A 25,410-nucleotide genomic window follows, 5' to 3' on the forward strand; every position below is an offset into this window, starting at 1 on the left:
CACACACAACCCTCTCACACAGCCCCACACAACACTCTCACACACCCGCACACAACACTCTCACACACAACCCTCTCACACAGCCCCACACAACCCTCTCACACAGCCACACACAACACTGTCACTCACCCAAACACCAACACTCTCACACAGCCACATACAACACTCTCACACACACAACCCTCTCACACAGCCACATACAACACTCTCACACACAACACTCTCACACAGCCACATACAACACTCTCACACACAACACTCTCACACAGCACCACACAACACTCTCACACACCCGCACACAACACTCTCACACAGCCCCACACAACACTCTCACACAGCCACACACACAACACTCTCACACAGCACCACACAACACTCTCACACACCCGCACACAACACTCTCACACACAACCCTCTCACACAGCCCCACACAACACTCTCACACACCCGCACACAACACTCTCACACACACCCGCACACAACACTCTCACACACAACCCTCTCACACAGCCCCACACAACCCTCTCACACAGCCACACACAACACTGTCACTCACCCAAACACCAACACTCTCACACAGCCACATACAACACTCTCACACACAACACTCTCACACACCCGCACACAACCCTCTCACACAGCCACACACAACACTGTCACTCACCCAAACACCAACACTCTCACACAGCCACATACAACACTCTCACACACAACACTCTCACACACCCGCACACAACACTCTCACACAGCCACACACACAACACTCTCACACAGCACCACACAACACTCTCACACACCCGCACACAACACTCTCACACACAACCCTCTCACACAGCCACACACAACACTCTCACACAGCCACACACACAACACTCTCACACAGCACCACACAACACTCTCACACACCCGCATACAACACTCTCACACACAACACTCTCACACAGCCACACACAACACTGTCACTCACCCAAACACCAACACTCTCACACAGCCACATACAACACTGTCACTCACCCAAACACCAACACTCTCACACAGCCACATACAACACTCTCACACACAACACTCTCACACACCCGCACACAACCCTCTCACACAGCCACACACAACACTGTCACTCACCCAAACACCAACACTCTCACACAGCCACATACAACACTCTCACACACAACACTCTCACACATCCGCACACAACCCTCTCACACAGCCACACACAACACTGTCACTCACCCAAACACCAACACTCTCACACAGCCACATACAACACTCTCACACACAACACTCTCACACACCCGCACACAACACTCTCACACAGCCACACACACAACACTCTCACACAGCACCACACAACACTCTCACACACCCGCACACAACACTCTCACACACAACACTCTCACACAGCCCCACACAACACTCTCACACAGCCACACACACAACACTCTCACACAGCACCACACAACACTCTCACACACCCGCATACAACACTCTCACACACAACACTCTCACACAGCCACACACAACACTGTCACTCACCCAAACACCAACACTCTCACACAGCCACATACAACACTGTCACTCACCCAAACACCAACACTCTCACACAGCCACATACAACACTCTCACACACAACACTCTCACACACCCGCACACAACCCTCTCACACAGCCACACACAACACTGTCACTCACCCAAACACCAACACTCTCACACAGCCACATACAACACTCTCACACACAACACTCTCACACACCCGCACACAACACTCTCACACAGCCACACACACAACACTCTCACACAGCCACACACAACACTCTCACACACCCGCACACAACACTCTCACACAGCCACACACACAACACTCTCACACAGCACCACACAACACTCTCACACACCCGCACACAACACTCTCACACACAACCCTCTCACACAGCCACACACAACACTCTCACACAGCCACACACACAACACTCTCACACAGCACCACACAACACTCTCACACACCCGCATAAAACACTCTCACACACAACACTCTCACACAGCCACACACAACACTGTCACTCACCCAAACACCAACACTCTCACACAGCCACATACAACACTGTCACTCACCCAAACACCAACACTCTCACACAGCCACATACAACACTCTCACACACAACACTCTCACACACCCGCACACAACACTCTCACACAGCCACACACACAACACTCTCACACAGCCACACACAACACTCTCACACACCCGCACACAACACTCTCACACAGCCACACACACAACACTCTCACACAGCCACACACACAACCCTCTCACACAGCCACACACAACACTGTCACTCACCCAAACACCAACACTCTCACACAGCCACATACAACACTCTCACACACAACACTCTCACACACCCGCACACAACCCTCTCACACAGCCACACACAACACTGTCACTCACCCGAACACCAACACTCTCACACAGCCACATACAACACTCTCACACACAACACTCTTTCACACCCGCACACAACACTCTCACACAGCCACACACACAACACTCTCACACAGCCACACACAACACTGTCACTCACCCAAACACCAACACTCTCACACAGCCACATACAACACTCTCACACACAACACTCTCACACACCCGCACACAACACTCTCACACAGCCACACACACAACACTCTCACACAGCCACACACAACACTCTCACACACCCGCACACAACACTCTCACACAGCCACACACACAACACTCTCACACAGCCACACACACAACCCTCTCACACAGCCACACACAACACTGTCACTCACCCAAACACCAACACTCTCACACAGCCACATACAACACTCTCACACACAACACTCTCACACACCCGCACACAACCCTCTCACACAGCCACACACAACACTGTCACTCACCCAAACACCAACACTCTCACACAGCCACATACAACACTCTCACACACAACACTCTCACACACCCGCACACAACACTCTCACACAGCCACACACACAACACTCTCACACAGCACCACACAACACTCTCACACACCCGCACACAACACTCTCACACACAACCCTCTCACACAGCCCCACACAACACTCTCACACACCCGCACACAACACTCTCACACACAACCCTCTCACACAGCCCCACACAACCCTCTCACACAGCCACACACAACACTGTCACTCACCCAAACACCAACACTCTCACACAGCCACATACAACACTCTCACACACAACACTCTTTCACACCCGCACACAACACTCTCACACAGCCACACACAACACTGTCACTCACCCAAACACCAACACTCTCACACAGCCACATACAACACTCTCACACACAACACTCTCACACACCCGCACACAACACTCTCACACAGCAACACACACAACACTCTCACACAGCACCACACAACACTCTCACACACCCGCACACAACACTCTCACACACAACCCTCTCACACAGCCCCACACAACACTCTCACACAGCCACACACACAACACTCTCACACAGCACCACACAACACTCTCACACACCCGCATACAACACTCTCACACACAACACTCTCACACAGCCACACACAACACTGTCACTCACCCAAACACCAACACTCTCACACAGCCACATACAACACTGTCACTCACCCAAACACCAACACTCTCACACAGCCACATACAACACTCTCACACACCCGCACACAACCCTCTCACACAGCCACACACAACACTGTCACTCACCCAAACACCAACACTCTCACACAGCCACATACAACACTCTCACACACAACACTCTCACACACCCGCACACAACACTCTCACACAGCCACACACACAACACTCTCACACAGCCACACACAACACTCTCACACACCCGCACACAACACTCTCACACAGCCACACACACAACACTCTCACACAGCCACACACACAACCCTCTCACACAGCCACACACAACACTGTCACTCACCCAAACACCAACACTCTCACACAGCCACATACAACACTCTCACACACCCGCACACAACCCTCTCACACAGCCACACACAACACTGTCACTCACCCAAACACCAACACTCTCACACAGCCACATACAACACTCTCACACACAACACTCTCACACACCCGCACACAACACTCTCACACAGCCACACACACAACACTCTCACACAGCACCACACAACACTCTCACACACCCGCACACAACACTCTCACACACAACCCTCTCACACAGCCCCACACAACACTCTCACACACCCGCACACAACACTCTCACACACAACCCTCTCACACAGCCCCACACAACCCTCTCACACAGCCACACACAACACTGTCACTCACCCAAACACCAACACTCTCACACAGCCACATACAACACTCTCACACACAACACTCTTTCACACCCGCACACAACACTCTCACACAGCCACACACACAACACTCTCACACAGCCACACACAACACTGTCACTCACCCAAACACCAACACTCTCACACAGCCACATACAACACTCTCACACACAACACTCTTTCACACCCGCACACAACCCTCTCACACAGCCACACACACAACACTCTCACACAGCCACACACAACACTGTCACTCACCCAAACACCAACACTCCCACACAGCCACATACAACACTGTCACTCACCCAAACACCAACACTCTCACACAGCCACATACAACACTCTCACACACAACACTCTTTCACACCCGCACACAACACTCTCACACAGCCACACACACAACACTCTCACACAGCCACACACAACACTGTCACTCACCCAAACACCAACACTCTCACACAGCCACATACAACACTCTCACACACAACACTCTTTCACACCCGCACACAACACTCTCACACAGCCACACACACAACACTCTCACACAGCCACACACAACACTGTCACTCACCCAAACACCAACACTCTCACACAGCCACATACAACACTCTCACACACAACACTCTTTCACACCCGTACACAACACTCTCACACAGCCACACACACAACACTCTCACACAGCCACACACAACACTGTCACTCACCCAAACACCAACACTCTCACACAGCCACATACAACACTCTCACACACAACACTCTCACACACCCGCACACAACACTCTCACACAGCCACACACACAACCCTCTCACACAGCCACACACAACACTGTCACTCACCCAAACACCAACACTCTCACACAGCCACATACAACACTCTCACACACAACACTCTCACACACCCGCACACAACCCTCTCACACAGCCACACACAACACTGTCACTCACCCAAACACCAACACTCTCACACAGCCACATACAACACTCTCACACACAACACTCTTTCACACCCGCACACAACACTCTCACACAGCCACATACAACACTCTCACACACAACACTCTTTCACACCCACACACAACACTCTCACACAGCCACACACACAACACTCTCACACAGCCACACACAACACTCTCACACAGCCACACACACAACACTCTCACACAGCCACACACAACACTGTCACTCACCCAAACACCAACACTCTCACACAGCCACATACAACACTCTCACACACAACACTCTCACACACCCGCACACAACACTCTCACACAGCCACACACAACACTCTCACACACAACACTCTCACACAACACTCTCACACACAACACTCTCACACACCCGCACACAACACTCTCACACAGCCACACACACAACACTCTCACACAGCCACACACAACACTCTCACACACCCGCACACAACACTCTCACACAGCCACACACACAACACTCTCACACAGCCACACACACAACACTCTCACACAGCCACACACAACACTGTCACTCACCCAAACACCAACACTCTCACACAGCCACATACAACACTCTCACACACAACACTCTCACACACCCGCACACAACACTCTCACACAGCCACACACACAACCCTCTCACACAGCCACACACAACACTCTCACACACCCGCACACAACCCTCTCACACAGCCACACACAACACTGTCACTCACCCAAACACCAACACTCTCACACAGCCACATACAACACTCTCACACACAACACTCTTTCACACCCGCACACAACACTCTCACACAGCCACATACAACACTCTCACACACAACACTCTTTCACACCCACACACAACACTCTCACACAGCCACACACACAACACTCTCACACAGCCACACACAACACTCTCACACAGCCACACACACAACACTCTCACACAGCCACACACAACACTGTCACTCACCCAAACACCAACACTCTCACACAGCCACATACAACACTCTCACACACAACACTCTTTCACACCCGCACACAACACTCTCACACAGCCACACACACAACACTCTCACACAGCCACACACAACACTGTCACTCACCCAAACACCAACACTCTCACACAGCCACATACAACACTCTCACACACAACACTCTCACACACCCGCACACAACACTCTCACACAGCCACACACAACACTCTCACACACAACACTCTCACACAACACTCTCACACACAACACTCTCACACAGCCACACACAACACTCTAACACACGACACTCAGTTTGAATGGAACATTTTAACTACAGACCAGTGTTTTCTTTGCCAGTGTTAGATGACACCTGTCACTTTGTTGCTATTGTTTGTTTTGATATGTAATGTATGAATATTTTTGCTCACTTAAATGTTGTAATATATATAGTAGTCAACATTTGAAGTGGGTCAAAAAAGTTACAAGAATAGGTATTGTTCTCGCCTTTTTGATCCACTTTAAATGTTGACTACTGTACATAGTCATTATATGTTGTTAATGTAATACATCATTCTTCAATACTGTTTTAAATGTTTTCATACTTTTTGTTTCAATGAAATGATTAAATAAAAAATTTGCCTGGATTGCCTTTTGATTCATAATGTCAAGTATAGCAGTTTTATAATATTAATAACTACAGATTTATATCCAAACTAGCTAAAATATATAATAATATTTGTAATTATTGCCAATACGAATTAAATAGTAATTTGTCAATATAGGTATTACAGTAAATTGCAGTAAAAATATAGTAAAAATACAGTAAAGTACTGTGTTGTATCTATACAGCAATATTTTTTGTACTGTAGTAATCTATTACAGTACAGCACTGTAAATCAAAATACAGTAACTTACTGGCAACCGTGCTGCCAGTAACGTACTGTAAAAATACAAGCAAATCGTTAACAGTGTATGCATCCCTGTTTGAAGCAAGAAAACTAAATCTTTAAACCATCAGACTGTTCTCACCTCACATCTGGATCATCACAGTCTCCTGAACTGAAGTGAAGTGGATGAGCCATTGATGCTTCACTCTTCATGGACACACAGCTGGGTTTAGGAGATTCTCCACCAGTCAAACTAAAACAACATTTATGTAATGAGTTAATGCAATGTATCAGTAATGTGATAAATTTGTATAGTATATTAGAATAAATATAGGATATATGAACAAAGATTATTTCTCATGCAGGCTCAGACAATAAAGTAAAAAGTAATTTCTGCTAAAATAAACTATTATAGTTCAACATATTTGTAAGTACAACTATATTGCGTACATTAAATATATATTTTATGTATAAATTTAGCTACAATCTTATGCATCTCTGTTTGAAGCAAGAAAACTAAATCTGTCTGTAGTCCAACCTTTTAAAATCCCTCTGCAAGTGATACAGTAAGATTAAAATGTAATTCCTCCTCAGTGCTATAGTGAGATATGAACCCTGCTTATCTAAAGAGAATTTAATAATACAAACAATAAAGCAAAACCAAAGAAACCCCTCCCCACACAAACTAATATTAACTTGTAATGAATTAGTTTGCATGAAGTGAATCTTCACAACGTAGTTTTAAGTTTAAACTCTGACAGCTATCAGACAAACCAAACACATGTAACACGTTTCTCAATTACAGTTAAAAAGGACAAATTTGTATATTAAAATCTTTTAATCATCTCACCTTCTAAGCCTGGAGAACCTCCTTGATTGAGCAAACATTTTTTCTGCACATAAAAATACTGTGTTATACACTTCTTTAAACCAGAACAAAATGTCAGATGGCACCTAAAGGCTTTTGTATCAGAACTCAGAAATATTGAACAGGAATTGTTCACCTACCATGTGTGCACTGCACTGACTGCTAATGTTAACTGATACTGAGAAAGTATTAACCACCATCACATCAAAATAAACCATAAACTACAGCTCAATATCTAAAGAAAGATAGTAAAGAGAGTAACAGCTAGCTGGCGTCAGTTATTTGTTAAATGCAAAGGTAATGTTTAACAGTAAAATCTCAATTCAGATTGCAAGCTGCACAGAAATTAAAGTTAAAGTAACAGTTTACTAACATGAACTTCAGCAAGTTCGAGACGCATTACGATCAGTAGCAGCACATCATAAACATTTCCTGAATTTAAGTTGATTAAACATGGACTTACCTAAATCAAGGAGAGCATCTCGCAGATTCTTTTCTTTACTTTTCTCTGATCTTGACTCTTGCTCTCTTTTCGGGTCCATTTCCAAATAAATAGCCCAGACTACCGTCTGTCAAACTGCGTTAGAATAAAAAATAAAAAAAATAAGCAACGACTTTCAAAGCCTCCAATATTTATTTAACAACACCAACTCCAAACACAAATGCATAGAATTGATCCATCACAGAGGAAGATCACAGACAAGACACCAACAAAAATCCATTGAATCTCCTAGAAAGAAGTTTTGGTCCTCAGCTCATTTTAAACAGAAATCACCTCAGAACTCAACAGGACAATCAGGTTATAGCGCAATATAAACATTTAGAAATCTGCTGTTTTCCGCAACAACAATAGACAAACAAACAAAATTTACATAATTTTCATGGAAGCCACCACAAGGAAAAAAATGTATAAAATGCAGTATCATCTGCTCCTAAACTCTTTTGAACTTGTTTTAAAACAGAAAACAACCTTTCACATCACAGTTCAACAAGACAGACAAGGGTTAAACATTTAAGTGCAATATAAACATTAGGAAATCTGTCAATTTATCTCAATTAGACGAGACAAATATAAATGCTAAATAATCTGGCAAAATACACAATTTCAATCCTAAATAATGGGGAAGAGCATGTATACATTTGAAATGCTTGATTTCATTTGGCAAACACATCTCACACGAGCATTTCTCTGGACTATGAATGTGAAACAGGTGCTGCTCGCAGTTCAGATGCGGTTAGACTCGAGACTCATCACCGCTTCACTCACTGATCGCACTCGCAGCAGAATCCGGGTCTTCGGTTGAAGATGCTGCTGGGGCTCTTCGCTCTCAGGGCTGTGAACATTAGCTCGAGCCGGCAGTGAAGAAATGTTCTGGCTAGCTGAGCTGAACCCGTTGACGGGCGGTGCCTTAGCAGACTTGCTCATGCTAACGTTAACTAGCGTAAATAAATTGCCTATTTAAATTTCCGATTAGCGCTCCCACTTAGCTTCTCCATGTTTGCGTTTTGTGAGTTGTGTTGTGTTGTGTGTTATGTTATGTTATGTTATGTTGTGTTGTGTTGTGTTTGTAGCCCCTCAGCACTTGGTGACATGCGCATAGCGCGTGATGGGAGCGGCGGACTTGTTCTGTTGCCAAAAAATGGTGCAGGAATGAATCTTTCCACTTTCACTTTGACATTATATCGAGAATTTTCACAAGAGAATCAGCAAACAAGTCACATATGACTGTTTATAAACACGCTTCCAAATGACAAGAATAACATTTACATTTCGTCATTTAGCAGATGATTTTATCCAAAGCGACTTATGAAGAATTCACGAGGCTGAATCCAGCTTCGCAGTTTCTTGTTGACGCTTTCCGTTCCACCTTCAAAACGCGCCTCCATCACCCACTCCCCTTACCATTCTCTATATTACTTTGATAGAACAGTTTTTTAGGCAGAATATCTCCACAAAGAATATTAATCATATCCAAAAGTACCTACAAGTTTGAAAGTGCAATATTCTAGTGAAGAGCAATACGGTTTATGCATAATTAAGTAAATGATGTGTATATTTGTAAAAATCATAGTATACACCGTTTTGTTATACTTTGCATATCAATAATTAACTGTCCCTCTTACCTCTTATGTAAAATAATTATTTTCATCATTGATGTATTTTATTTAGATTTTATATATTTATTTTTTCCATTTCCTGTGTTTGTCTATACTGTATTTTTTCATTCTGAGCTCCTGAAACCACAACACGTTGCATGTCTGTGTGTGCACAATTGGAAAATAAAGCTTATTCGAATTTTTTTCTGATCCACTGCTCTTATACAATTTATTATACTCTTGTTGGTCTAAGCCATTGCGTATATTACTGCTATGCAGTTACATGTATATAGATTTATGTAATCTTTTTCACTTGTTGTATGTACAGAAAATGTGTTTTTGTACAAGTATGTCTTTGATGGTGCGTTAAAAGTTCCACAGATGGGTTATACCTTGTCTTGACCGTCATGCAAGAAAACAGTTTTACTGTAGCATTATGGGGTTATTGGGACAATTTGAGGTGCCATATCTCGACTATCTTTGAGGGTGCGTTAGAAGTTCTACATTGGAGTTATACCCAGTATCCTTGACTACCATCTAGCCAAAAAGCAGACATTTTTACTGTAGCATTTTGAAGTTATGGACCCGTGAACTTGGCATATCTTACAGTACTCTTCAATGGGCCGTTGAACTAATGGGACATTTTGAGGTGCTATATCTCGAAAACCTTTAAGGGTGCGTTAAAAGTTCCACATATAGGTTATACGAATAAGATATAAAATAAAAATTCGAATAAGCTTTATTTTCCAATTGTGCACACACAGACATGCAACGTGTTGTGGTTTCAGGAGCTCAGAATGAAAAAATACAGTATAGACAAACACAGGAAATGGAAAAAATAAATATATAAAATAAAAATAAAATACATCAATGATGAAAATAATTAATTTACATAAGAGGGAAAGTTAATTATTGATATGCAAAGTATAACAAAACGTACTATGATTTTTACAAATATACACATCATTTACTTAATTATGCATAAACCGTATTGCTCTTCACTAGAATATGGCACTTTCAAACTTGTAGGTACTTTTGGATATGATTAATATTCTTTGTGGAGATATCCTGCCTAAAAGACTGTTCCATAGAGAATGGTAAGGGGAGTGGGTAAAGGGACACACAAACACAAACAAACACACACACACACACACACACACACACATAAAAAGTTTTTATTTTAAAAACGTAAAAGAAGAGAAACGCAAGATGGTCCATAAGCTAAGCGTGAATAAGAAACTGGAAAAGCCGATGCTTCGCGTTTTTAAGGTGGAACGGAAAGCGTCAATAAGAAACTGCGAATAAGAAGCTGGATTCAGCCTCGTGAAGAATTCAGGGAGCAATGAGCGATATGTCACACAGGAGCAATAGTTCAGTAGGTGCTAATACAAAAAACAACACACAACAATAAACGCGATGTAAATGAAGTAAAACAGGCGATTGAATCTACTGAATAAATGTGATACTCACAGTATTTTCTTCTTTAATAAAAATGGCGATTCTTCTCACTTTAAAATGGCTTCTTCTGTAACAGTTTCACTTTCACAAGTTACGTGTAATGACGGAGGAGGAGCCTTGAAAGAGCTCAAACACAATGATACACACACAAACATACACAGACACACACTGACACGCAATCACGCACACACACAATCTATCACACAACCACACGCACACAAGTTATTCATCTGTGTCTTGTTTCTGGCCCTGATGACGCAATCATAAATGGATTAACAACCGATTATTTTTACTCCATTTATTTTTGTTGTCTTGATGACGTATGTTTAGCTGTTTGTATAGTAATGAGCGACTTTAAATGGTTGAAATATGAATCACTTTATAAACAAGCGCGTATGCAAAGTAAATCTATGACGCAATCGAAACACATCAATAGCATCGTGAGGCGTTGGCGACCTCTACTGGAGACTTTACTCAACGACACATCACTCGAGTCGAGCCGGTTCTGACAGGACTTGTTTCGCTCCAGTTTCGGTCTGTTACTCTGTGAACTGCAGCTAAACCCTTCACACAAATATACCAACTTAAACATTCTTACGTGTTAACACGCGACATTCACCTTTACACGACGATTATATAAGAAATCATGTCTGAGGTAAATATGAGAATTAGTTTTGTTGGTCCTGCAGAGACATGGATTGGTTTCACTGTAATATCTGTTTTCTGAGAAGAGGGAAACCATTTGAAGTGTCCAGCTGTGGTCATATATTCTGTCAGGACTGCATGAATACAAGTGAGTGCGGGATTTACTTTGGTATAATAACAGTTACATGTGACTTTCACCTTTTTTAGTCGGGTAACAAACATTTTGTCTTCCAGAGTTTAGTGGTCAGTGCAGAGTGTGTCAGGCCGACTGTAACTACCTGACAATATCTGACCAGGTGAGTCAAACTAAACCCAGAAACTGCGTCTACACCAGAACAATGATCAGCCCCAGATGTGATGCTAAATGCAGACAATGATCCAACAACACATTCATTGACAACGACCCTCATTCTATAGATAAAGCCACTGCCATATATGATATTATTGAGAGTTCATTGAGTTTATGTGTGCTGTATGGACAGAGTTCACCTGGTGTGGAAAGGATCCAGCTAGCACAGGTACATCTGCTAAAGATCTGGAAAACATCTGCTGTGTAAAAACATCTGCTTGATATCAGTTTAACATCCATTCTCAATGATAAATATATTACAGACGTCTGTGTGACATCTAACATCAGACGTATTGCAGACGAGCACACAATGTCTTCCAGATGTGAATGCAGACGTCTGTCAGGTGTAGTTTGCTATCAGGGGACAATCGTTTGCAAATTGGCAAAACAGTCGAAAGCCCAAGTGAAGGTTTTGTTTATTTATCAGCTTTTCTCGTCTCTTTTGTTTCCTACATATTCCTTTCATTATTGTGAAGATGAAACCGCAGGAAAATATGTATTTCACAGATCCAGTGAAACTCCTGCAGACTCGACTGGATCATATCGCACAAGTATCAGTCGTTTTTTTTAAAGATTTATTTTGTGGCGTTTTTGGCTTTATTTGGACAGCTGTTCACAGGAAGTGAAGTGGGCGAGAGAGAGGGGGTGGAGGTATCAGACACTTTATCAGACACTTATTACACGACTCGTTGGAACGCTTGGTTCTGATTGGCCAGTCGGGACATTTGCAGGTCTGTTATTCCCAGATAACAACCTCTCAAAACTAATAACACACGGTCACCCGGATGCAGCGAAACATTTTGCTAGGTTTTTTTGACAAATGAAATATGAATATATATATATATATATGTATACGACCCCCTTAGTTGTTATAAAATGCACTGTAACGCACTGCTTTGTGGGGCTTATTCCATTTGCATAGTATATGTTTCATAAAATTAAGTAAATAAAGTGAAATTTAGGGTCTGTCATTACAATTCAGGGTATTTTGTTGTATACAGCTTGGAACTCGGCTCAACCAATCATAATGAAGGACCAGAACTGACCGTTTTATAATAACATACATTATATTCACAAATGATTAAACCAAACGCTTGTTCGTGACATTTGAATGTCGTTTCTTACAGTAAACGTGGAAGGTCTGCATTCGGTAAAATGAGCTTATCAAATATTTCAAAATCACATTTCATTTTTTTCTAATGTAGTAAGTAGCCGTGTAATAAGTGGGATAATGTACAAGCAGTCGGCTGTTCCTACCTGATACCTGATCGTACTGTCAGGGCTTATTTCTGCCATAACAACCGGCTGCCTGTACATTATCCCTTACTTATTAAATGTACTTTATTACAATTCATTTATAATCAAGACAAGACTAGCAGAGAGCGATCCTGTAAAACTGATGGTGCTGTCCCAGCATGCAATGCTCCATATCATAGCTTCACATTCTCTATTTACAATGTAAATGATTTAGGCCTATTAAAACATATCAACTAAAATAAAGCAACAAAAAAGAAAATAAAGCACAGCTGGTTTTCTTCTTTAAACATTGTCATCAATTACAAGAGTTCAGTTTTTCACTTTGCATTTTAATGTTAAATTCAGTACATTGTGATAAATCCATTTATTGGAGAAAAGTCAGATATACAGAAGAACAGTTTGTGGACACAGAAGTGAATCTCTTGACATTTACAAACTGTGATTCAGGTCAGAGAACATAACGCTGTGGTACTATATGCTATAAGCTTTGGACTTAATAAAAAACTGCATAAAATACTGATATGTCATTTTACCATCTGCTTTGTATCATTCAGTGTTTCTTGTCTCATTCTTGTGGTGCCATGCACACAGTTGCTCTGCTTATCTTCAGACGTGTGCATGTTGTGTAAGCAGCACATCTTAAAAGTAAAGTCGGTTTGTTTAGATCATCATTTCACCACAAGCCTCTCACACTTAAAGCTAGAAGACTCTTTCCTTTTCCATTTTGTGTTTTTATGCATCTGACACTGGCGATCATCTGAGCTCAGCTCCATTAAACCAGGTATGTTTAGAAAGTTATTTCTAGCTGACAATAATGAAACGGTACCAAACAACACAAACATAAAACAACATAAAACCTGAAATATTTTAAAGTGAATGTTTGTTTATTCATTTGATCGATATTTCAATCACATCACATAATTAACAGTTATTATAGTCTGTCATGTAAGAAACTACCATCTTTGAATACTGAATGCTTTATAATGTGTTTACTGAAAGAAATGTAAATTATATTAGACATTTAAATTATAATATAATTGCATAATATAGCTGTTGACAGTAAATATCTGATCCGTGCAATTTTGTCAAAAGAGTATGCCAAGCTTTTAAATGGTTCACCGAATATCTGTATCTTGTGACTGTCTACCTTACTATGAGACAATATGTTTTCAAATCAGACTAATGTCCAGCATTGCAGCATCAAACTGTTTCTCTGTTCCAGAAAAAATAACATTTATAATCTATAAGTGTCACGTTCAGGTTCTGTTTATTGTTCATATAGTCAATCGTTAGTTTCACCTGTGTCTGGTTTAGTTCTCCTGTATATTTGAATCTCATCATTCCCGGAGGACCGCGGCCCTCTTGTAGTCTTTGGGGACTAATCTTGCATACACTACACTATTATAATATAAATATTATGAAGGTTTAGGCTGCACTAGTCAGATCAACCGGAACCAGGAACACTTCCAATAACAACTGATGCATTTGTTGCTTCAAAGAGTGCAGAACAGTCCTCTACTCTCAGCCAGTCTCATTGTTCCAAGGGTACCAGAGCGGGCAGGACACAGTCCATACCCAGACCTGACAAAATCTGTGATGATAGAGCTGGACAAAGGACGTGACAACTACAAAATTTTAGCCGCTATTAGATTATTAATGATAATCTATTTTGCCTTGTTGTGCAGCACTGTTGAGCTTGTGCAGAGGCTGCAGCTTTTGCCAGAGGAGAACTGGAATCCGCTGGTTAGGCCTGGTCTCCCTCTGAGGGTTTGTTTCTCCTCCAATGGAGTTTTGGGTTCCTCGCCACCGTTAGCATACTAGCATTGCACTGTTTGCCTGGCTGCTAGAATTTTATAGTTTTATTTCATTAACACTGCATAGAGGAATTTATAGCAATATAACAATGAACATTGTAAAAAGCACTTTATAAATAAAGCTGACTTGACTTCACTTGACAATTATTGTGTTGTGTTACAATAAAGTGTTAAATTAGTGAAAGTATACAGTGATAATCTTGAGTGAGAGCTTTCATTTGATATATTTAAAATCGGTTTTACATTGTGTGTGATATAAATATGAAATTGTGGGTGGTGAAAAGACAAATTCAGACCCTTTTATGTAACATAAATGCTAAATCTCACATTGGGACTGGTAAGAAAGCTTTCACAAGATGCCAAAAAAATTTTTGTGCTCTAACCAGTTTGTGGTTGTGTTTAGGAAGATCAATGCAAAATAATCTACCCAGAAGCATTGTTTGTTTTCAGGTTCTTGAAAGGTTTTCTGAAGTTTTTCCACTGTACACTAGCAGATGACGGCGCTGTACCTCGGTGTTCTTCTGTTGCTTCAGTGTGGTCTGTTGCATGCAGCTGAACCTCAGAGTTCACAGAACCTGAACTGTCCTGCTCTTGCTGGAGTACCAGGAACACCTGGACACAATGGTGTGCCCGGAAGAGACGGTAGAGATGGAAAAGACGGGGCCATTGGGCCTAAAGGAGAGAAGGGAGAGCCAGGTTTGTGTGAGAGTTTAAGTGTGTTTTTCAGAGGGAGAGATAAAGATTCAGGCATTTGCTTGCTTTACTGTCACAGGAATGGATGTGCAAGGACCGCCAGGTAAAGCAGGACCACCTGGACCCCAAGGAGTACGAGGTCATGATGGTTTAAATGGTTTACCAGGTATCAAACATCATAAATTGTGGTCCAGAATATCAGCCTATAAATCAATAAAGCATCTTGATAAAATGTATTTTCAGGTCATCCTGGAAGTGACACAATGTCCCTCAAATCTGAGATCCAGCAGCTAACTGCCAAAATGACCATGATGGAGAAGGCTTCAGGATTTAATACTTTTAGAAGGGTTGGGCAGAAATATTACATTTATGATGGCCTATTGGATAGTTTTGATCAGGGGATTAAGTTCTGCAATGCAGCTGGTGGAACGATCGTTTTGCCAAAAGATGATGCTGAAATCCAAGGTTTGTTAAGATTATCTGTTGCCAGTGGTTTGAGTGGTAAGAAGGTGTTCATTGGAGTCACAGACAGAAAAAGAGAAGGGCAGTTTATGGACCTTGATGGACAGCTCTTGACTTTTACCAAGTGGGGTTCAGGTCAGCCTGATGACTATAAAGGTGGACAAGACTGTGGTGCCCTCGTGGTGGATTATGGGGAATGGGATGATGTTGGTTGTAATGATTCACATCATGTCATATGTGAAATAAAAATCTGATAGAACGTGTCACAATCTTCTGCACTATTGACATGTGTATGTGTGGGACAGATGCACATCCAACCACCAGGGGGAGCTCTCTCCAAAATACTAAAACCTTACTATTCACTCAACATTTTATATATTTGTCTCATGTATACTGTATGTGGCCATGCTTTCCATTGTTATGGTATTGCCAGTTCACCTGTGTACCAAGCATTATATCATTATTCATTGCATGTCTTATGTGATGACAATAGTTTGGCTGTTCTTTTGGTTTATCCTTTACAATCATATATGTCTTGTTTGCTTGGTTGAACTGATCATTTGGATTGTAGACCTTCCCTGGTATTTTGACCGTCCCTTTCTGGACTGTTGTTTAATAAACTTCTGCATATGGTTTTTCAACCTGCCTACATGTCCAGTCCTTTACGCATAAATGATAAAATGTTGGATTATTTCCAAAAAGGGAGAAATGTTTCTTCATTGTTAGATATTGATATTAATATAGTGTTTACGGTTGATTAAAACAGACACTTCATGCCTGAGGTATTTGTTCACATATTTATACTTTTCTCTTTAATTCATAAACTTATAATTTATTAAACCTGGCTCAGACCAGAAGACAGTTTGGAGATTTGTCTCAAAAATTAATTAAATAACATTTATTTTCTAATAACTACCTTTTCTATTGATTAATGATAAAATGTTGTTACCTTTTATTATTCTTGAATAAATTAGTTTCTGTTTCATTTAAATGCAAATCTAATAACAACTTTAAAAACTCTAAATACCTGAAGTGATGTCATCTACTGTAAATGTGATTTCATTGGTCGGCTGTAATGTTTATATTCTGATAACATGAACTCAAGACCCGTCCTGTCCACAACATTTGTATCTGACTTGATAATCCTGATTATATGACTTTAAACTGATTGATTCAAACATTCATTTGGTTTAAAAACTAAACAACAAACTTAAAGTTTAACAAGCTAAAGTATGTTGTTATTGTTTTATTATTTATTTACATTTATTATAGTGGAGAGAGAAACTATCTACACATTTTTCTGAAGTCACATCAAGACAACAAGATGTGAAAAAGTCTATATTTCAACAATCATTTGATAACTGTTTATGTTTGGAAACTGATAAACATTTTATAAACTGAAGCCAATTATCACTTTAATAATCAAACTAAATTAATAATCATAATAAATATATATATTTAGTATATCCCTCCCTCAAGTGTGGACACTTTAAATACTGCTTAAACAGAAACCTTGTTATTTCCACAGTGAGCAGAAGATGGTGATGTTAAAGTCCTGCTGTCTCTGTGCTGCTCCAGCTGCAGTTGTGGCCGCATGTATGAGCTGCGACAGAGAAGAGTTGTGCAGCTTTCCTGCAGCTCAGTGGGAAGAGTTTGGTGGTAACAACATCAAGGTCTTGGCTCGATCCAGAGGATTGCACTTAGAGACAAATGTATAGGATCATGCAAATGTAAGTCACTTTGGTTAAAAGCGTTTGCCAAATGCATAAATGTAAATGTTTATCCTGGAGTCCCCAGCATACCGGCACACAATGGCACCGCTGCAGAGATGGTAAAGATGGGCCTGCTGGTCAAAAAGGTCAGAAAGGAGACACAGGTTTGTTCGTCTAGTTTATATTTTATTTGTGTGTATTACTGTCTATTGTGACATATACCTGTACATACAGTATTACATATCAGTCATATGAGAATGATGTTGATGAGACATTAAATGGTTTAACAACGTTGTATTTTGGTTACAATTAGGTAATGTTGCAGTAAAACCTTTTAAAAACCTTTTAAAAACCACACCCCATATTAAAAAAACAGGCAACTAAAATAAAATGTTTTTAAAACTTAAAAAAAGAACAAAGTGCTTTATGATTTTTAAAATAGTTTAAAACATAAATATCATGTGTGTTCACAACGAAGACAAACCCAAACCAAACGGTAACTTTTGTGACATGTTTTATTTAGGTGTTAAAATGATTTTATATTGATTGAACAATCTATATTATATTAACACATCATATGAACGCTTACAGATAGTAAATACACTTACAGGTTTATATTTCTCAAAGCAAAGTTTGTTCGCGTTGTGAACCGAAACTAGTCCATTAGTTTAGTCCATAGACAAAATACTGCTGTGAGATGAATGAGATCTAAATCTCAACACTGAGCAAACTTCAATACTGGAAATGACCACAAGGTGGCGCACATACACATGACAATCTGAACACATGAAACTAAAGGTTGTCGGTGTTTTAACACGAAGCTCAATATTATGCATGTGAATTATTTTCTTATTGTGACAAATCTTATATTGTCAGAAAGGTCTAAGACTCATAAATAAATATTTCATCACTGTTTTATCAAATCATTTATGTAAGAAGAGTAATTGATTCATAAATGACAAGAGTGTGAATAAGAAACATTTATGTGCTGCTCAATGTCTGGCGGTACACGTACATTTACTTCAATATTTAGTTTAAATTATTAACTTATCATAACAAACTATATATTGTCAGAAAGGTCTATGACACTAGAATGCATATATGATCAGTACTTTATGAAATTCATAAATAACAAGAAATAACATTATATCCAGTAATGAAAAGGCAAGACAGTCCGCTATGAATCTGTGATGAGGGGGATTGACATCAGGGTTCTAGGAACAGGCTTTAGGCTGAATGTGGATCATTTTTACACCAGACCATCACTGTTCCAGGATCTCCTTCAAAAAGGCTTCTGGACCTGCGATGGATCCAGAAAGTGCTATCGATCTCTATTTGACCGTTTTGTGGATATCACAGTGGTCAATGCCTTCATACTGCACCAGCAGCTGACTGAACACCAGAACTGAAGGCAGATGACACAGAAAGATTCTGGGAGGCTCTGGATCTGGAGCTTACAGACTGAAGGCCTCAGAATCAAAGCTGCTCCACTTCTGCTCCTTCCACCTCCTCTTCTGTTACAACTATTACAACTTCTAAAGTCCATTTTATATCCATTTCTTGTGTTTTATTATTTTGTGTCCATTTGTCAAAGTCAAAAGAAAGTGAAAAAAGCATCTCAATGTGTTTCTTTAATGTTAAATGTCATACCAAGTAACTAAGTTTGAAGAAACCAATGTTTCTGTTTTCCAGCATTCCAGTGACGTTTGAGAAGAATTTGAGTCTCATTGTATGTTTTAACACCTGATTACTGTCATGTTGTGCAGCCAAGGTGTGAAACTTTAGATTTTCTTTGGTCAAACTTATTTGGTTAAATTCAAAGTGAGACGATCACAGTGTTGTTCAGTTTCTTTTATTGCTTATCCATAATCTCTCTTAAGAGTGTATGCAGTGATTCCTGTACCCTAAAATAAAAAGGGAAACAAAGGAGTTAGTGACAGTCATCCAGATCAATAACAGTTGGTTAATTTATTCCTTTTATTGGATTTAAGTGAAGAGAGAACAACTTGTTTTGTCAATATAAACTTCTATGTTAAATCAAACCGTGTCAGTCATTCAAGTCAAGTCAAGTCAAGTCAGCTTTATTTATATAGCGCTTTTTACAATTTTCATTGTTACAAAGCAGCTGTACAAGAAAAAAATGACTATAAGTAAAACATAAAAGGTTATGGAATTCAAAACACAGGTCAAATATCAGACACACAATAAATTCCTATATGCAGTGTTAATTAAATAAGACAACCAAATTCTAGCAGCCCCCCCGGCCAGGCAAAACAGTGCAAAACAGTATGCAAACGGTGGCGAGGAACCCAAAACTCCATTGGAGGAGAAAAAAAACCTCGGAGGGAAACCAGGCCTAACCAGGGGATTCCAGTTCCCCTCTGGCAAAAACTGCAGCCTCTGCACAAGCTCAACAGTGCTTGCACAACAAGGCGAAAATAAAAAAAATTAGATTTAAAATTATCATTAATAATCTAATAGTGGCTGAAGTTTTGTAGGGACGTCACTTCCTTCGTCCAGCATTTGTCAGGTCTAGGAATGGATTGCGCCCTGCCCGCTCCGCTCTTGTAACCTTGGAACAATGAGACAAGACTGGCTGAGAGTAGAGTACTGTTCTGCACTCTTTGATGCAACAAATGCATCAGTTGTTATTGGAAGTGTCCCTGGTTCCGGTTGATCTAACTAGTGCAGCCTACATCTTTGAAATACATGTATTATGATAATCTAGTGTATGCAAGATTAAAAAGATGCGTCTTTAGTCTAGATTTAAACTGACAGAGTGTGTCCGCCTCCCGGACATTGCAGGGAAGACTGTTCCAAAGTTTAGGCGCTAGATAAGAAAAGGATCTGCCGCCTGCACTTGATTTTGAAATTCTAGGTATTACCAACTGACCTGACGCCTGAGAGCGTAGTGCACGTGATGGACTATAATACGTAAGAAGTTCTCTCAAGTAGTGAGGAGCTAAACCATGCAAGGCTTTATAGGTAATAAGCAAGATTTTAAAATTTATGCGATGCTTTATAGGTAACCAGTGCAAGGTTGACAGAACCGGGCTAATATGCTCATACTTTTTTGTACGTGTAAGAACTCGAGCTGCCGCATTTTGGACCAGTTGGAGTTTTTGTAATAGGCCTTCAGGGCAACCACCTAATAGTGCATTACAGTAATCTAGTCTTGATGTCATAAAGGCATGTATAAGCTTCTCCGCATCTGATGATGACAGCATATGACGTAATTTAGATATATTTTTAAGATGGAAAAACGCAATCTTACAGGTGTTGGCGACCTGGTTCTCAAATGACAGAGTACTATCGAATATAAAGCCAAGATTCTTAGCTGAAGATGAGGGTTTTATGGAACATCCATCAATAGTTAAGTAGTATTCTTGGTTGTTACGTAGGGCGGTTTTCGGTCCGATAAGTAACACTTCAGTTTTGTCCGAGTTCAGTAATAAAAAATTGCTACTCATCCACTTTTTTATATCGACAATGCATTCCACTATTCGATGGAATTGCTGTGTTTCGTGAGGCTTCGAGGAAATATAAAGTTGCGTATCATCAGCATAGCAGTGAAAGCTTATTCCGTGTCGCTTTATTATATCTCCTAGGGGTAACATGTATAATGCGAAGAGCATAGGCCCTAGTACTGAGCCCTGTGGTACACCGTACTGGACTTGCGATTTGCGTGATACCTCATTGTTTATTTTTACATATTGGAAACGGTCGCATAAATAAGATCTAAGCCATTTCAAAGCTATTTCCTTAATACCGACATCATTTTCAAGTCTATGTAGGAGCATGCTGTGGTCAATGGTGTCGAATGCAGCACTAAGATCTAGCAGCACCAATAAGGAGATACAACCTCGGTCGGACGCCATAAACAGATCATTTGTAACTCTAATCAGAGCAGTCTCTGTACTGTGATGTGCTCTAAATCCAGACTGGAAATCTTCATTAATCTCATTCCTTTGGAGGAAGGAACATATTTGAGTTGAGACTACTTTTTCCAGAACCTTAGATAAGAAAGGTAGATTCGAAATAGGTCTATAGTTAACTAGTTCTCCAGGGTCCAGATGGGGTTTTTTGACAAGGGGCCTTATAACAGCCACTTTATATGCTTTAGGCACATGTCCTAATGTCAGAGATGAGTTAATAATGCTAAGTAGAGGATCTATAATTTCTGGGAGCATCTCTTTCAGAAGATTTGTAGGTATAGGGTCTAGCATGCATGTAGTCGATTTAGATGATCTAATGATTTTCGATAGTTCATCGTGATCTATAGTAGAAAATAAACATAGTTTCTCCTTAGGGGTGCTGTAGTAAGTCGTTTGTTCAGCGGGTTTCGCATCTGGTTGCATAGTTATAATTTTCTCTCGAATATCTTGGATTTTATTTGTGAAATAGTTCATAAATTCATCACTGCTATGCTGGTATACAGCATCAGAAGTCGCAGACGATTTATTTTTGGTTAATTTAGCCACTGTATCAAATAAAAACCTAGGGTTATTTTGGTTTTCTTCTATTAATGATGAAATGTAGGCGGATCGAGACGTTTTTAGGGCTTTCCTGTATTTTTTTGTACTATCCTTCCAGGCAGTACGAAATACCTCTAATTTAGTCTTTTTAAAGTTGCGCTCCATTTTTCGTGCCGCTTTCTTTAGAGCCTGAGTGTGTTCATTTTTCCACGGTGTCGGTCTGTCATTTTTAATCTTCTTTAAGCGCAAGGGAGCAACTATGTCTAGCGTTTCCGAGAAGGTGGCATTAATATTTTCAATAGTATAGACAAGATCTTCAACGTTATTACTCATGCTAGAGATTTGAGACAATTCAGGCAAATTATCAAGAAACGCACCTTTTGTAGTCGAAGTTATTGTTCTACAATATTTGTAACTTGGAGTTTGATTTGCCACCATTGGGTATTGAAGCAAGCATGATACCAGATAATGATCTGAGATGTCTTCGCTCTGCTGAAGGATTTTAACATCGACCACGTTTATACCGTAAGACAAAATTAAATCTAAAGTATGATTACGAAGGTGAGTAGGTCCTGACACATGTTGACTAACGCCCATGGAGTTAAGAGTGTCTTTAAAAGCCATTCCTAAAGCATCTGTATCATTATCTACATGATCTACTGTAACATTCACCCACTTGCTGGTTGTTCTCTTCCTCCAGTAGAGTTCTTGCTTCTTGTAGTGGATAGAAATCTCTCTATAACTCCCCTGGTGGAGAACTGGCATTATCTGCCCAGTAGATTTAGCGGTGTCAGGTAACCGGCTGGTGAATCACTATGATGGAGCTCTAAATAAAAGACAGTTTTCAAATGGCGGGGTTTGATTTACTCTTTGAGTCCTGGTTGCCTGTTCCAGCGGAGTCGTGTAGTTCGGGGCATTTATTCTGTTCATTGGTTAATCAGGTTTGTGAATGAGTGAGATGTGGAATGTGATTTTCTTATATTAGTGAATAATTTAAAGTTTGTGTCCTGCAGTCATTACACCCTTCAAGTGCAGCTAGAACCTGTACAGTCGTGTCAGACTGATCGTGAACTTGTTTTACATCATTTGTATTTGTAGACGGAAGTTCACTGAAGAACCAGTAACTGTTGATTTATACAGTTTTCTTTGTTTGTGGTTAATTGTAATTATTGTAAGTGTTCGGGTCTCCTGTGTTCAATAGTAGAAAGGGTACTTTACACACCTCTCTTTAGGGGTGCAGTGTTTAACACTTGAGTGAGTTTCTCATTCTCTTTTGTTTAGGGAGCAACACCAGTGTGTGTGTTTGTAGTGTTTGAGGTGGGGCAGTATTCTCTTTCCTTGTTAGTGCCTTTTATGATCCAAGGCTGCCGTAGTGTTTACATGTTTGTTTTTCTTTTCTTTATTTTAAGTACCTTTTCTTGGTCTGTGTTGGTAACTGAATTTGAAGGTACTTTTTAATGACTGTCATAGGAATTATACTTTAATAAAATAAACATTTGTTCTATTTTGCAGAACTGTCTCAGTCCTCTCTGGAAAGACCGAACCTGGGGTTTAGATTTTCTCTGAGTACTAGTATATCCGGGTGAAAGTCCCTAGTTGACTACAGTTAAGACTTTCAGTATCTTAATGTGAGTTTATTTTAGTTATTATCTTGATCTCCGCCTCACAATCTCATCCTATTGGCCTTTTCTCAATTGTGTGGATGTGGTGTGGCCATAACGTCATGTGTTACCCGCTACACACACACCATAGTAAAAAATAGAAACAAATGACTTAAAAGCATTTTTAGCATAAATTATTCATCAACACTTATTCTTCACTTTGTCAATACAAAAAAGGCTACAAATGACTTGACAAAAAGCTTCAATTATGGGACATTTAACAGGAAATTATGTAACAACTTCAACATTCCCATTAGTTTTGGTCACTTGAAACAGGGAGAGCTATATAGAGTTTTAAAGAACTGTAATCCCTAAAAATGGATATGAAGGATATGAATACTAAATAAAGCCAAGAGTGGCACTTTAAGCCATTATTAATGATATATCTCTAACCTGAATACATATAAAAACCTAAAATAACTAAAAATGTGCCTCTGTCCCAATATATGTGTGTTTAACACAGTATATACATATTAAAATGTTTAGTTCATTTATATATATACATATATTTTTAGTAAATGATCACGAAGCCATGAAATACCTGAAGCGTGCTGAGTTGTCAAATGTCTAAACTGATGGAGACTCTCAGACCTCACAAGAGACCAAGCCGCTTTGAAAGTGAATCAGATGATGGTAAATAAATGAAATACATTGTTATTGTAACCAAGTTCAACAGGATATTTAATAATAAACAATGAAAAAAGATTGTCAGACTTTCACTGAATCAAATACTTGATGAAGTTTTAACA

General features: G+C 40.3%; 3 protein-coding genes across 11 annotated transcripts in view; 1 reads left to right on the forward strand and 2 right to left on the reverse strand.

Moving 5' to 3' along the window:
• The window catches only part of LOC306891679 (NLR family CARD domain-containing protein 3-like), an 87,753-nt gene extending 76,038 nt beyond the window's left edge, over nt 1-11,715 (reverse strand). For 4 of the 5 annotated variants that reach the window (XM_079452143.1, XM_079452141.1, XM_079452145.1 and 1 more), the window contains exons 1-4: nt 11,606-11,715; nt 8,502-8,615; nt 8,021-8,063; nt 7,313-7,423 (exon numbers count right to left, since the gene is read on the reverse strand). In XM_079452143.1, coding sequence (XP_079308269.1) covers nt 7,313-7,423; nt 8,021-8,063; nt 8,502-8,580 — 233 coding nt within the window. In that variant the 5' untranslated portion in view covers nt 8,581-8,615; nt 11,606-11,715. Of the gene's footprint in view, nt 1-7,312; nt 7,424-8,020; nt 8,064-8,501; nt 8,709-11,605 lie in introns of those variants that run through there. The other variant, XM_079452142.1, reaches the window with a different exon arrangement.
• Nucleotides 1-25,410, reverse strand: part of LOC306891685 (NACHT, LRR and PYD domains-containing protein 3-like) — a 153,803-nt gene that overhangs the window by 28,249 nt on the left and 100,144 nt on the right. The gene's annotated exons all lie outside the window — the stretch shown is intronic.
• LOC306891726 (mannose-binding protein C-like) lies at nt 11,777-17,453 on the forward strand. 5 transcript variants are annotated; one of them, XM_079452218.1, is made up of 6 exons: nt 11,777-12,248; nt 12,325-12,386; nt 12,473-12,534; nt 16,109-16,354; nt 16,431-16,517; nt 16,595-17,452. In XM_079452218.1, exons 4-6 carry the CDS (start codon nt 16,153-16,155, stop codon nt 17,065-17,067), a joined length of 762 nt encoding a protein of 253 aa, XP_079308344.1. In that variant the 5' UTR covers nt 11,777-12,248; nt 12,325-12,386; nt 12,473-12,534; nt 16,109-16,152; the 3' UTR covers nt 17,068-17,452. The 5 variants fall into 5 exon arrangements, with proteins under 5 accessions (XP_079308344.1, XP_079308345.1, XP_079308346.1 ...); XM_079452219.1 differs by lacking the exon at nt 11,777-12,248 and having other exon boundaries at nt 12,283-12,386; XM_079452220.1 differs by lacking the exons at nt 11,777-12,248; nt 12,325-12,386; nt 12,473-12,534 and adding exons at nt 14,447-14,625; nt 15,530-15,611 and having other exon boundaries at nt 16,153-16,354.

The sequence above is a fragment of the Barbatula barbatula genome, assembly GCF_947034865.1.
Source record: "Barbatula barbatula genome assembly, chromosome: 3".
In the NCBI taxonomy this organism is placed as follows: Eukaryota; Metazoa; Chordata; class Actinopteri; order Cypriniformes; family Nemacheilidae; genus Barbatula; species Barbatula barbatula.